We start from the raw sequence: 15179 nt of genomic DNA on the forward strand, positions 1-15179 counted from the left end.
TAACCCTTTCTGTATATACACATCATTTATTTTTTAACATCTATCTTTGTTACTAGAGGAAAAGAAGGGCTTGGTATCATTACTCATTTTTTATCAGGATAGTAAAAAGTCCACTTTATGCACCTATCTGGACAGAATAATAGTTACCTATATTATTGTATAAAGCTTTGAAAATGGTCCAGATATTTCAGCTGATGTGAAACAGCAGCCAGTAAAAATGGTGGTCACTGCAATCCCATTATGGCTGGGCTTTGCAATCTGTTGCCATTATCAAAGTACTGATTTAATGTTCAAATTGTTCAAGATCTTATTCCATACAGCTGGTAGAAAAATTCCCCCAAAACATTTCTCAATCTGTAGTTACTGTTCGGTACTGGTCACTGGAACCCTCTCAATTTTTGAGGGAACACCTGCTGCCAGCATCAAGTTCCCTTCATCCAGTGCGCTCGCACAAGGAGGGTCTTCTCAGGGTGCCACTGGTAAAAGATTGCCGGCGGATAACACCCAGGGGGAGGGCCTTCTCTGTGGGTGCGCCTGCCCTCTGGAACCAGCTGCCTGTGGAGCTCAGGACTGCCCCTGACCTGCATTCATTCCGCCGGGACCTGAAGACTTGGCTCTTTGAGCTCTCTGGCCCAGGCTGAGAATTTTAACTGGGGTTTTATTTTCAGGGATAATTTAATCTTTTTAATTGTCTTTTAACTTTTGTATTTTGTATTGGTGTGATTTTAAAATGCCCTGTAAACCGCCCTGAGTCCTTCGGGAAAGGGCGGTATATAAATCTATAAATCTAAATCTAATCTAATTATAAAAAGTGGTAGCTGCAATGAAGAGACTTTTTCAGTTGTAACCCCCTTTTTCTGAAAAATACCAAAGGGATTTTCCCCAAACTTGCATTATAATCTTTTCAACAGCATGTGAAAGCTTTGGACCTGATTTAATTATTTATGATCTGTGTTCCTAATGTTGCTTTACTGTTGTGTTGCATTACTTTTTAGATTCAAGTGATAACTTATTGCATAGTTATATTGTTTGTTTTTTCCATATCTTTCTTTTCCTTAAGTATTTAATTCATATCACTGCAAAACATAGATCTTTAGATAGTTTTATTGAATAATGATCAGCAGGATGTGGTTAGTGTACACTTAAGCATGTCATGTCAATCTAAGAAAAGGATCAAGTAAATTTTGATTAATCCTGATTAAGTGGGCCAGGTAAATAAAACCACTATGTGAGTTTGCTTAATAATCTGTGACTGTAAGACTGTAAGACCTCTACCTAACCGTATATATATTTTTGGTCAGGAAAATTTAGATTAAATTTGGTTCATTTCCATATATTAATGTATTGATATATTTTTAAACAAGAAAATATATATTTATATATTAGGTAGAACTTTCCCTGAAATATGCATTTTTTAATTCAGTTATTCTTCTGAAATGAATTTATTTTAATACATTTGTTTCCTAAAGCAATTAATTACTACAAAAGTATGTTCTTTTGTGCTCAGATATCTGGTTTATGCAGTTGCAGATAATAACAGCTGTCTAAAGAATGTCATTAGTGACGTCTTTTATAAACATCATTTAATATATAGATACTATGCACACATTTTCAGGGATAACAAGAGGAAAATATGTAGCTAAAATGAAGTAAATTTAAGTATCTGTAATTACAGTGTATTGCCAGCAGATGTCCTACTCATCTTTCTCTTTCAATTCTTAGCATTTTTTTTTTAAAAAAGCATGGCACATTGTAGGACTGACTTTTATTCATTTATGGAATCAATAAATATGGAAATGCATTCCGCTAATTTCACCAGAACAGCTAATAAAGGTAGTTCTTGTTTGGTATTGATATAAACTGATGGTGCTATTGTACTGAAATATTTTCCAGCTGCTTCACATTGAACTTATATTTTGACCCTTAGGAAAAAAGACCTAATGGAATTCTTAGTTTAAGGAGAAAAAAAGACAACTAAGGATACATGTGATAAGAATTATAAAGTTATAAACACTTACACATAGTGGGGTCAAAATTACAATTATTTCTTCCAGTACTTGTTGCATAAAAACAAAGCCAGATCAGAGCTTATTCATGAGGCGCTGAAGATCTCAAAAGGGATATTTTGCTTCAGAGGCCATACAAGTGCCTCTTTAAAGTGATTTTGTGAAACAAAATTGTGTCTCCTTTCTTATCAGGAGAGAAGTCAAATTACTTTGACACAGACAATGGTTACACTTTGAGACAGACCGGCACCTGCCTTGACTTTTGATAAGCCATAAATTGAATGTTAGCAGATTTAGGACAAGAAAAGAAATTATACTTTATCTATTGTGGAAAAGTTTTACATGAAAATAGTTCAGTCCCTTGGTCAGTTTGCAAACTGGAGTCCTTAGAAATGGGTTTCTGAAGGTAAGGAAATGGCCACCACTTTAGGTGACTTAAAAGGATTTATATAAATTCAGGAAAGAAGACAGGATCATAATAGTTCAAGGAAATATAATTGAGATGGTAATATGAAGCAAAGGAGAAAAAGCCAATTGTCTTTTTACAAGTTTCTCAAAAGCAGCTAACTGGTCATTGTGGAAATAAGAAACTGGACCAGATGGAATGAAAATCTCACCTAGCATGGATGTTGGCGTGTTTAATACTGCAAACTGTTAATATATTTTAAAATATTATTTGTAATTATGTATATGTATTGAAGCCAACTAGCACGTCATAGCTTTTAAGTGCTAAATTCTTTTTTTGCCTGGTTCAGAAAATAAGTATCTTGTTAAATGTAATGCAACCTACAGAAATGTATCCACCAGTTTAGTTTAGTAAAGTAAAACAGTGAGTCATGGCAGAAAATTTTTAGAAGCTTACATAGTATAGAAAAATGAAGATACTACTTCTATCCATTCTTGAAAAATATTTACTGGAAAGGGCTCAATCCTCCCAATTGCAGATATTGATGAGGTAACATCAGTATCTGATGCTTGGCATTCTTCTTAACTCTGAGAATTCCCAAACAACTAGAGAGATGGCTGATATAAACAACAGCAGAATTGTTATTTGGAATAAGAATTGTAATATCTTTTTTTAGAAGGGTCTGCAAACAATGTAGTCAAGTCAGTAATGGTGTGACAACAAAACAGTTTTGGTTTTCTTTTGTTGATAATGACTGACAATTCAGCATTCTCTGAAATTCAGTTGTGTAAACAAACACAATGCAGACAAAATGAATTATATATTGAAACTCATGAATAATTATAGACTCAGCATTTGAAGATTCACAGAATCCATTGTGCTACACAAATTCAATGGTGTTTCCTAACTTGGTTTTTAATATAACTCACTCTCACTCTGTCTCTGTCTTTCTCTCTGTGAATATGTATATTTAAATCAGTGTTCACTACCTAAAGTAGTGGACAATGTCAACCTCCTGGAAAAGTCCTTGCATTTTTATTGCCAAGATTTCAGGAGTGATTTGCCATTGCCTTCTTCCTAAGGCTAAGAAAGAATGATTAGTCAAAGGTCACCCAGCTGGCTTTGTGCCTAAAGCCAGAATAGAATTTACAGTCTCCTGGTTTTTAGCCTAACACCTTAATCACTATACCAAACTGGCTGTCAAATTCCCATTTATTCAGGTATGACACAGCAAGTGCTTCCCTCCCAAAGTTCAAACAGACAACCAAAAAAGATGTCCCATATACCTGAGCATTATGGAGTCCTTGGTGCTCCTTGAGCTTGGTTGTTAGCTTGCAGATGTTTCATTACCTGACCAGGTAACATCATCAGGGCTAGCAAATGTGTGGTCTGCTCTGTTTATATTCAGTAGTTTGCCATGCCAGTGTTGATAGGGTGTGGTTTGCTCCTTGATAGTTCCTTAATTAATGTTTTTTGTTTCATTTTTTGGTCTGGTGTTAATCCCTGCTGATCCGAGTGCAGCCTGCTGGAAAGCATATGTTTTGGTCTTTTTGTTTCCTTATATTTGTATACAATAATATTTATTGTACTAATTTTATAGCATCAATATTTTTATAAATATATATTGTAATGTATATATTGTAATATTTTATTGTAATGTATTGTAATAATATTTTTATTGCATTAGTTTTAGATTAGAATTGACTCATGGTTAGAGATGCATAAAATGTAAAACAAAACAATCTCTGACAGAAAACTACATAAATGGTTTTCTTTAAAAAGAGTGTGTAGTCCAAGTCCAGTCCAAGGTTCCAAGAATAAGGTCAGATAGTCCAGAAGTCAAAATTTAACAGCAAAATCCACACAAACATCATATAACAACCAAATATCAGATGGTTGTTTCCAACAAGGGATTATGGGCTAGGGCTGCCTCTTAAATAAGATTGCAACCAGGGAACATTAATCAAGAGAGGAGCCTATAGAAGACCTCTTCTCTACTCTACTCTCTGTTTGCTAGGTGCAGGGCCTTGGAGACCTTATGTCATCACCCTCTGATTTCTCCAGCAGCTCAGGTGATGCCTATGTTTAATCAGCCTCAAGTGATGCGTGACTTTGTGTCTCCTGAAACTGACATTCCACAGGTCCTGCTATGTTATGTTATGTTATGTTATGTTATGTTATATCATATATCATATCATTATATTATATGATATTATTTATATATTTATTACATTATATGAGGGAAATTCGGAAATAAACGTCTGGTTATCAATGATAGACATTCGCAGATACAGAACACATTAAAAAACTACAACATTACATTACTTTTCGACATAATTGCCATTCAAATTGAGGCACTTGCTAACCTACTGCTCAGGCAAGAAACCCTATACCATTTCAGACAAATGGTTGTCCAATCTCTTCTTAAAAACCTCCAGTGTTGGAGCACCCACAACATCTGGAAACAAGTTGTTCCACTGATTAATTGTTCTAACTGTCAGGATATCTAAAACTCAGATCTAAAACTTTCTTTGAATGTTACCCTTTGATAACAATAAAATTTTTGCTACCAATAAAAATCATTCTAGTTTATGGAAGATACTGTAGTAAATTTTAAAATCTTTTCATGAATCAGTTATTTATTACAATATTATATAATATTTTGTTTTATAGGAAATGGCTTTTAATGTTTTGATTTATATGTGCAATTTTGATTGCCAGATACATACCATTATTTATCAGAAGCCATAGGGAAAGAAAAATATTGTGTAGGCCAATGGGAACAGGAAAGAAAGAAAGAATGATACTCTGAGCAAAATAAAAAGAACTCTTTCTGTTTCTCTGAACTTATAAATAAGAAACCAGATATTTTTGTGTTATCACTTCAATTATTTTGGTATTGTGGAATTGCAGAAAAATGGACTATTCAGTGATGTCATCAGATTATACAAAATCAATCAGAATTGTTTTCATGCAGTGCTGTGTTATAGAATATAACATACTATTCACTTCTTTTAAGACATGGGCACTGTTTTATTGAGATACCATGAATGTTTATAAAAGGTGTTTAAGATGCTGTATATGCTCACAATAAACCCCAGAAGTTCTGTTTTGATTTTGATATTTATTTTAATCTTGTATTATTTTATTTGCTCTTTATGACACATCCTAGTAAATGCAATACAATTCCCAGATCCAATTCATTCTGGACAGGGAACTAAATGAGTGCTACACAAAAATCTATATTGATCCTAGCAGTTCAACATTATCTAAATTAGAGGAGAGCCATATACTAAAGTAACAACTCTCCCTCCCTCCCTTCCATCTTGAAAGTTTAATATTTAATATAGTGCTGCACATAAAAATAACTGAAAACATACTGTTATGCTTGTGAAACCCACAAATTTTCTAACAGCGATAGCTGCAGGATACAGGAAAAGTCTGCTGAACAGGTTGTGAATTTTTCTTTGCTGGAGATATCTAAACAGAGCCTGGAATGTTGTAGTAATGAATTCCTGAATGAATTCCTTTTTTATTTGATTTGCTATCAGAACATTTGATCTGTATTAATAGGCAACTGATGTGCACAAAAGCAGTTGAAGAAAATATAAATTGTTATGATATGCTGAACATATATAAGATTTAATATATCAAAATATATTGCTATAATACAACACTTTGAATCAGATTATTTAATTATTGCTGTTGATGTATTTTTGTATTTTTAAAATCCTTTTTAATATAAAGGTTAAGGCAGTAAACATTTCTAATACTTCTGTCTCCTATTTTCCTTACAACAACCTTATGAGATAGGGGAGCGAGAGAGAGAGGGGGAGAGAGAGACCCAAAGTCACCCAAATAGCTTTCCTATTTGTTCTAATATATGGTATCTGCATCCATCTGTCTGTCTTGATTAGATAAATTATTATAAAACTGATTGTATTAAAAACCTATAGCCATAGTTAGTTTGCTTTTAGGTGTTATTTTTTTATTCTACAAAATTAGAAAATTATTCTGTGACCTCCTCCAATATTATGATTAAAGCTTGGTTTCTATTTAGTCACAGTTCTTTAGTATTTCAGGCATTAAATATATATTTGGAAAAGTAAGGATGAAAGTATAATGTTCATCCTTATCACTTAATAAATCTACATTTTGAGATATTCAGTTTTAAAACTGGTAAATGTTTTATAAAGGCATTAATACTTTACATTTTTCAATTGTTTTAAAACCATTTAAATTATTGCAAGAAACTAGATTTCTTAAAACTGCAGAAATGCAATATAACCAATTAAACATTTTTTAAAATATATATATACTTTTTTCCAAATCCATTAGCAGTATATAAAACCTCTGAATCACATTTCTGAAATAGGTTTTGGAGTATTCTAACCTATAGTATTTCAAAGATAGTTACTGAGCATTGTTAATGAACACCAGTTATTTGCAAGTACTTTGGAAGAATGTTAACATCTCAGTTATCATTTATAACTGAGTGTGAGACCAATTTAAGATTTATTTTTATATTTGCAGTATTGGAAATCCCAGCAAATGTAGCTAAGATGGGGACTAGCGGTTTTGTACAATGAAAAAGTAACATCATACTGGATTTAGTCTTGACAAAAGACTAAATTTTGATTTGCTTTCTTTAATATCTGAGAATACAAAACATACATGCTTGAGGTTTTATTTGTCTTTTGTTTTCCTCCTTTTTCTGTAATTTCCTCCTCTTTGTGTTTTCCTGTTTTGCTCCTTTTTAATATTAAATTAAAAATAATTTAAAGATTCAAACACACTGGATGACACCATTACAGCATTACATTAACAGTAATACAGTCCTTTTTTGGAAATGAAGATCAAGGGTTGGGATTTTTCTTTCTCTTTCTCTCTCTCTCTCTCTCTTTTTTTGCTATGCCACTTGTAATTTTAATTGTTCTACCTCTGCATGTTATCATCACAACATCTACTGTTGAAAATAAACTGAATGTGGTTTTCCTTAGAACTTCTTAAAGCAGAGGGGAAATGACTTTTTAAAAATAGAGGCAGATAAGGAAGTGATATTTGCAGTTTTCAACATCAGGCTTTCCTCTCTAAATTTACACTTTCATACCAATGTAAGGTTTTCCACTTAGCCTCCCAATTGTCCCAGTGTTACTCAGGGATTTAAAAGAGCCAAAAGAAACTCCTGAGCCGATGTTTCAGCAAAGAATTACAACTTTATTTTGATCAAAACAGAGAAGGGTTGCCTGATTCCTATTCATGGCTGGTAAAGGAATAAAGGCAACAACCAGGAAAGATGTCTTCCACCTTTTATGCCTTTCCAGAACAAAAAGATCAGGTCTTTGTATCAGGAACGAAAAGGTACAGAAAAATAATTGCAAGATGGTGACTCATACACAGCAACTCAGGCTCCATCTGTAACTCCTTTCCCCCTCCCCTTACTGTGCTCTTTTCATATAAGCAATCTCCTGTATGTTTAACATGAAGCTTTTACTTTTCCAATATACATAAAGCATCTGCTCAGGCAATTGACTACAAAATAATGATTACAAAATAACAAAACAATGATTACATGATCAATATCAATATCAATTACATGATCAAGTATCAATATAAAATGGTTACTATATATAAAATAGCTGCTAATGTCAAACTTAAACATACTAAAATCATAAGCACAATAAAATCCCTTCACCAAGAACCCAAATGACATTAAGGGTAAGCAAATTATTGATTTATGTATTCGTATTTATAAATAATCTGTATATTAGAATAATCCAAAATGCCTTTCAGTTCTAATTGCAATTGAGGAATTTTAGATCTTAGCTTGCGATATAGCACCCTTCCATTTTCTCTACTGATTATATTTTTCCACATTTGTCCAAATTGAAAGACATGGTTTGGGAAAGCAAATAAACAGTATCTCCTATTGCACTTTTCACATCCTATCATGCATCCAATTTAGGCCTATTGCAATATGGCCTCTGTGCAATTTAGGCCTATTGTAACGTGGCCTATGTGCAATATGAAGTTGCCTCCTCAGTCAGCAGCTGCTGGATGTGGGTCACTAGCAGGAACACTGCCATTTGTATCCAGTCATTCCTCCTGAGGTCTCCCTCAAGGTGCATATATTGTTCTGGCCCTCTTTATTTAATGCAGCAGCTCACAACCTATTCTATACCCAGCACCCCTAGAACACTTCTGATATATTCTCTTTTGAAATATTTGAAAGTTTGAAATAACAGCAATGAATTATGCATATACACTATAATTTTGAAAACCCAAGTCTTCGCACCCCCTAAAATATTATCTCATACCCCCATGGGGTGCAAGCACCCCTGCTTGGGAACCCCTGATTTAATGCATCATAAATAAGATTAAGATGGATTCCTAAAGAAGAAAGCGCAGAGCAAAAGCCAGGCGCTCTCGCATTGTATTTCTACAAGTTACTCTCCACTTATGTTGCATGCTGTCATAATTGCTGCTAAAGAGATGGGAAGAAGCACCCAACTGGCAAAATTGGTGGTGGACTAGATGGAAGATAGGTGAATGTACTACCTGATTTCTCTTGTAACACTTCAGGTAGTCTTTACCGTCAGAAATGGTGGTAGATGCTATCTCATTGACATTCAGATTCAGCCAGTATGATTGGCCTTGGCAGATGAAATGGAGGAAAGGAATCCATTTTGTCCCTTGCTGCAAGCAGAACATGCCTTGATGTTATGGACTAATCCTGCATCCAGGACCATACCACAAATATGTCAGATATATCAACACATACAGGTGATGCAGTCAGGGATGGCTAGGTCTCAAGATGACTCAGAGGTTAAGGAAGAAACTCCAGTGAATCTGGAATGTCAGTCACAGGAGACACAAAGTCAAGAGTCACTTGAGGCTAATCAAACACAGGTGCAGCTGCAGAGTCACATGATTTTGATAATGCTAAGCATCCCAGGGTAAGTTGAGGACTACCTGTGCTTGGAAGAAATGACAACATGCTAGATCTTATTGTCAGTGGCTGAATTAAGATAAGATAATCTTTATTGTCATTTTTTACTGTGGGCACAATGGCACACATCAAAAATGAAATTTAGTTGCCTGCTTTCAAAGTGAAACACATACATGACACACACCTAAAACATACTATATACAACATATGTATAGACCCACACCCCTACATATACATAACAATAAAATATTAAATACTGTCCAACTTGAATATATAATGGAAGGAGGAAGCCTGAGAGTTCACAAGGTTAATGCTGTATGGAATGAAACTATGGTTGAATCTGGATGTTCTGCTGTGGATACCACGGAGCCTCCTCCCAGAAGGTAACAAGGAAAACAGGTTGTGAAGAGGATGAGTAGTGTCCCAGATAATCTTACGGACCCTGTTCAAACAACGCTTCTGTGCTATGTCCTGGATGGGAGGGAGGGAACTGCCAATGATCTTTTCGGCCATCCTTACCACTCTCTGCACTGCCTTCCTGTCTGAAGCAGTGATGCTTCCAAACCAGACTGTGATGCTGTATGACAGGATGCTTAGCATTTTACATAAAATCCAATATTTCCCCCAACTCTTCTGCTTACCATAGTGCTTTATGTCAATGCCAAAAGATTTTTGCTTGTTCATTTAGATGGAGCTACCACATTATCCAATGTAGCACAATAGAACTTTGGCCTTTCTAATGAGGGGTTCTGAAAAACAGCTTACCCTTAGATACTGAATCCTCTTCCACTTTACTGTACTTCTGAAAAGTTATAAAAACTACCCTTTGGAAGAATGCATATGAGATGCAGAGTTTGAGACAATTTCCATAATAGTGTTGCTATGGTACATACAAGAGATATTTAATGTTGAATGTATTTAAGATTGTTTTGGCATTCCATGAACCACTACAGAAGCCGTGATAAATACACACAAAGATTAAGAAATCAGTTACATTAAAGTCCAGAAAAAGAATACATCAGGTTCAGAATCAAGTTCCTGAATAGGTGAATGACAACTGGTCTGTTTCAAAATTTGTGCTATGCTGAAGTGAAGACTGTATGGAGGGGAAAAAAGTCTTCAGCTTAACCCTACCAAGACTGAGTAGCTGTGGATTTTGGGCCCCATGGATCTCTTGGAGGTTCTCTTGGACTCATTAGTTCTGCTTAAAATGCAGGGGATAGCTATGGCCACAGGTGTCTTTGCACAACTTCATATTGTGTGTCAACTGCACCCATTCCTGCTCCAGGTCACAAATGCTCTAGTCACCTCCTGTCTGGATTGCTGCAAAAATGATATTTATAGGAATGCCACTGAGGGTTAAATATTGCTCATATAATTCAAGTACCTGATCCTTAATTTCAGGGATTTAGAAAATTCAGCTTATCAGGTCTACCATTAGAAATAGTGCATATTCTGATTATATACTGATTTAGAATTTTTTAAAAAATAAAGCAGGTTGTATATATAATATTAAGAATAAAGTGTATGTGTGTGTGTGTGTGTATATATATATATATGTGTGTATGTGTGTGTGTATAATTATAGACTATCTGAAATGACTCAAGGCAATGTACCATAGATTACAAGCATCTTTAAACAACACAACACAACATTAAGTACAACAATGTCAACAATTGAAGAATACAATATTTAAATAGTAGCCATTCAAGCAGTTTATCAATTGCCTTGATGTAGGGCCTGCTGGAAAAGCCAAGTTTTTGATGTTTTCCTGAAGGACACAGGGTCATGGCTAAGTGGATCTCAGCAGGAATGCTATTCCGGAGAGCAGGAATGATGATCCATAAGGTCCCTAAACAGAAAGCTGCAAGAGTGTTTATGGAGATTCTCAATCATCGAGGTTATAGTTGTCCCAAAGGTACTTTTTCACGAGGCACCTGGGCTGTCTTGATTTTTTTGAAAACATTTTGCTTCTCATCCAAGAAGCTTCTTCCACTCTGACTGGATGATGAGGAATGGAAGGATTTATACTCCTTACAGACATCTAATCATTTGCATTCTTTTAGAGTGTCGTTGAGGCCACCTGGAGGTTTATCTGTGTCATCAGGGTCTGAGTAATACAAACGGGTGTGGAGCCTTCTTGGAACTGTTGAAAGGATTGTGTTTTAGACTGGAGATAGATGATGTCATATCTCTTCCCCTCTGTTGAGAAAGGGCTGTTCAATTTTGACACAGATGGCCTCTTTGACTTCTCTTTCAAACCAGCAGTCCCCTCTGTCCAAAATGTGGACTTTGCTGCCTTTTGTCTTTTAAATACAGATGTACTGCTGAATCTTGTCCTGATGGGTTTGTTCTCCTACACATGGCACAACATAAGATAACAAATCCATTGCGACAAGATTCAGCAGTCCATCTGCATTTAAAAGATAAAGGCCATTCTTTCGAAGACAACAAAGCCCACATTTTGGACAGAGAAGACCACTGATTTGAATGAAGGGTCAAAGAGGAGACCATCTAAGTCAAAATTGAACAGCCCTCTCTCAACAGAGGGGGAGGGATGCATCATCTATCTCCAGTCTACAACATAGTCCTTTCAACTGTTCCAAGAAGGCTCCACACCCATTTGCACTACTCAGGTGACCCTGATGACACAGATAAACCTCCAGGTGGTTTCAATGACTACCTAAAAGAATAACCAGGTGTCTGCAAGAAGAATAAATCCTTCCATTCCCCCAGAAGAAGCTTCTTGGATGAGAAGCAAAACGTCTTCAAATAAAGTCCAGTTGCCTTGTGAAAAAGCATCTTTGGGACTGTAAGAGTGTTCTGAGCACACAAAAAAGCCAGCTTCAGCATGTGACCATCAGTACATCTTGGGTCCTTGATGACCTAGGTTAATCTCATGGTAGTTATGGTGGCCATGAACCTTTGAGTCACTTTTCAGCCATTTCAGATTACACATGGGATAGTGCCTGAGTTTGGGAAATTGCACTACTTCAAGCTCTGCCACGGGAAATACCATGTTTTCCCCAAAATAATCCCTACCCTGAAAATAAACCCTAGCTTGATTTTTGGAGGTGGACCTAATATAAGCCCTACCCCAAAAATATTTCCTAGTTTTAGGGCCAGGTGCACACCTAAAAATCAAGCTTGGGCAGGGGTGGAGCTACCCCATGTGCCCTGCACCCACTTACTGTTACAACCAGGTCTCCCATGCCAACACCTGCCTCGCCTCACCAGCACACTTCTTCTGTGGTTGCTTGCCGCCGCTCATGCGCGTGTCACCCCCAGCTCCATTTTGCCATCAGAGGCCTTCAGGAAATGCCTCTGCAGCTGAGAATGGAGCTCTGGATTGACGCACGCAGTGCCCCCGGCCTCCATTTTGTCATCAGAGGCCTTCCAGAAAGGCCTCTGCAACAAAGAACTGCGCTCCAGATTGACGTGCACAGCGCCTCCTGGAGGCCCATGGCACTGCATGAGCCAATCCTTTCCTGAAGGCCCCTGATGGTAAAATGGAGGCCGGAGGCAACGCGCATGAGCGGCAGTAAGCCGCCACAGAATTAGTGGGCCAACTGGGTGGGGTTGTTGGTACCACTGCCACGAGGTGAGACTTGGTGCCAATTTGGAGGCAAAAAAAAAAGACTGGGTCTTATTTTTGGGGAAAACACCGTAGTTAACACAGCTGAGGCAGGAGGGCTAGTGCAGTAACTACAATCCAAACTGATCCCTAGAATGCAACTACACAAAGTCTCACAATCAAAAAATCAGAAAACCATCTGAGTCTTCTGCACGACAGCAATTCTATTCTACCTCCCGCCTGGCCTTATCATCATGATTTATTTATTTATATCTAATACATATTTAAATATCAAATTAATTTAAACTGATATATTATTCCCTACAATATACCTAAGCTATATTTATTATATATTTATTTGACATATTTGGAATATGGATAAATAATCAGAACTTCATAGAAATATAAATGCAGTTTACATAAGCATTATGTTTCCATTGGATTATATATGAACACATGATGAATCTGATTCACCCACATATAACTTTATTTTTTAAGCAATAAAATGAAGGTGATTTGAAAGGTTTTACTACTTACTCACATGTGAAATGTTTTACTTATGGATAAACAGTAGAAAAGATGTTTTGCAGAACAGCATCATCCACTCGGATGCAATTTGAAACAGAATTATAATTTTTTCTTGTTCTTGCCATTATAAGCTTGGAAGGATAAAATATTACTACAGTACATATGAAATCTATGCTCTGAAGTTTTAGGGACATATCATCAAAATATAATTACTTTCAGTGCTCTGATACAAGTGAAATTATCCAAAAGAACAGGACTTTTAAAAAAGGCTACATAAGAAAGGACCTGATTTTTAAAAATCCAAATGTGTTTCACAAGTTAATATTTTTTATAGTTCAAAGCATAGGTAAAGGTAAAGGTAAAGGTTCCCCCGCACATGCGTGCTAGTCGTTTCCGACTGTAGGGGCCGGTGCTCATCTCCGTTTCAAAGCCGAAGAGCCAGCGCTTGTCCGAGGACGTCTCTGTGGTCATGTGGCCGGCATGACTTAGATGCCAAAGGCACACGGAACGCTGTTACCTTCCCACCATAGTGGTCCCTATTTTTCTACTTGCATTTTTACGTGCTTTCGAACTGCTAGGTTGGCAGAAGCTGGGATGAGTAACAGGTGCTCACTCTGTTACGTGGCACTTGGGATTCGACCCGCCAAACTGCCAACCTTCTCACTGACAAGCTCAGCGTCCTAACCCACTGAGCCACCGCATCCCTTTTCAAAGCATACTGGCAATCATATACTATAATTTCCTTTAACATATGTTTTTCCTTGGATGTTGTTAAAGCAACATTTTTAAAGCAGTTTGCTGCTGATTTGTATAATGGCCCTTTTTCATACATATTGGATAGATATGAATATTCATAGAGATATGCTTCCAAAATAAATCAGATGGGGGACCAAAAAATCTGCCCCAAGTGTGGGACTTAAAATAGGGCATCTAATTTTTTTCTGTGAAAGTCTTTCCATCCCTAATTTACACAAATATTTAAACGAGTTATATACATAAAAGGTCTGATAACTTATGCATAATAATATGATTAGCTTAGAGTAGAAATTGGTATTTATTTCCATAAACCTAACATTAAATACCTTCATTTTTCTTCTATATAGAAAATGCATACACAAGCTTAAAGATCATGATGATTAGTCACAAAATATAGAGATGAAAAGCACATGTGTGAAATATTATTTTATGATTACCAAGCATTTGCATGGATTATTTATGTTCATAACTCGGGAAAGAAGACAAAAGATCTTGAAACACATATACAGCATAAATATTATATCAAATACAAACTGAACAAAAAGCAGCAAAAGTAGGAAACTTGATGTAAGAATTGCTGCTTATTGTGGAGTTGGACATAAAATTGAAGCAATTGCAATCATATCTTATACTGCCAGGCTAGATAAACGGCCGGACAGGGTTCACTCTGTTCTTCTCCAGCTTTTCACCTGGCTCAGTTATCATTATGTGTTACTTCCTTGAAGGCATGCAAAAAAAAAAGTTTAAAAAGTAAGGTACTGCAATCTAATAATAATAATATCTGCCATGTCAGAAATATATTTTAATTGATGAACTATAGAAATTAAATAAGTTTGAAACATTTTCTTTTTCCTCATAAGCCACTAGAATTACTGGTATTTTTCTGCAACCTACCTACTACGATACGAATCTGTGTGATGTCTGAAAGGCTAGAGTTAATTCTTTCTCGATAATACATCA

The 15179-nt window shown here is 36.0% G+C and overlaps 1 protein-coding gene across 1 annotated transcript in view; it reads right to left on the minus strand.

Moving 5' to 3' along the window:
* Window positions 1–6903: 6903 nt before the first annotated feature.
* The window catches only part of GUCY1B1 (guanylate cyclase 1 soluble subunit beta 1), a 90811-nt gene continuing 82535 nt past the window's right edge, over window positions 6904–15179 (minus strand). The window contains exon 14 of the mRNA XM_083366926.1: window positions 6904–14937. Within this exon, the coding sequence (XP_083223052.1) occupies window positions 14914–14937 (24 nt within the window). The 3' untranslated portion in view covers window positions 6904–14913. The remainder of the gene's footprint in view (window positions 14938–15179) is intronic.

This window comes from Vipera ursinii (assembly GCF_947247035.1).
Source record: "Vipera ursinii genome assembly, chromosome: 7".
Taxonomy (NCBI): Eukaryota; Metazoa; Chordata; class Lepidosauria; order Squamata; family Viperidae; genus Vipera; species Vipera ursinii.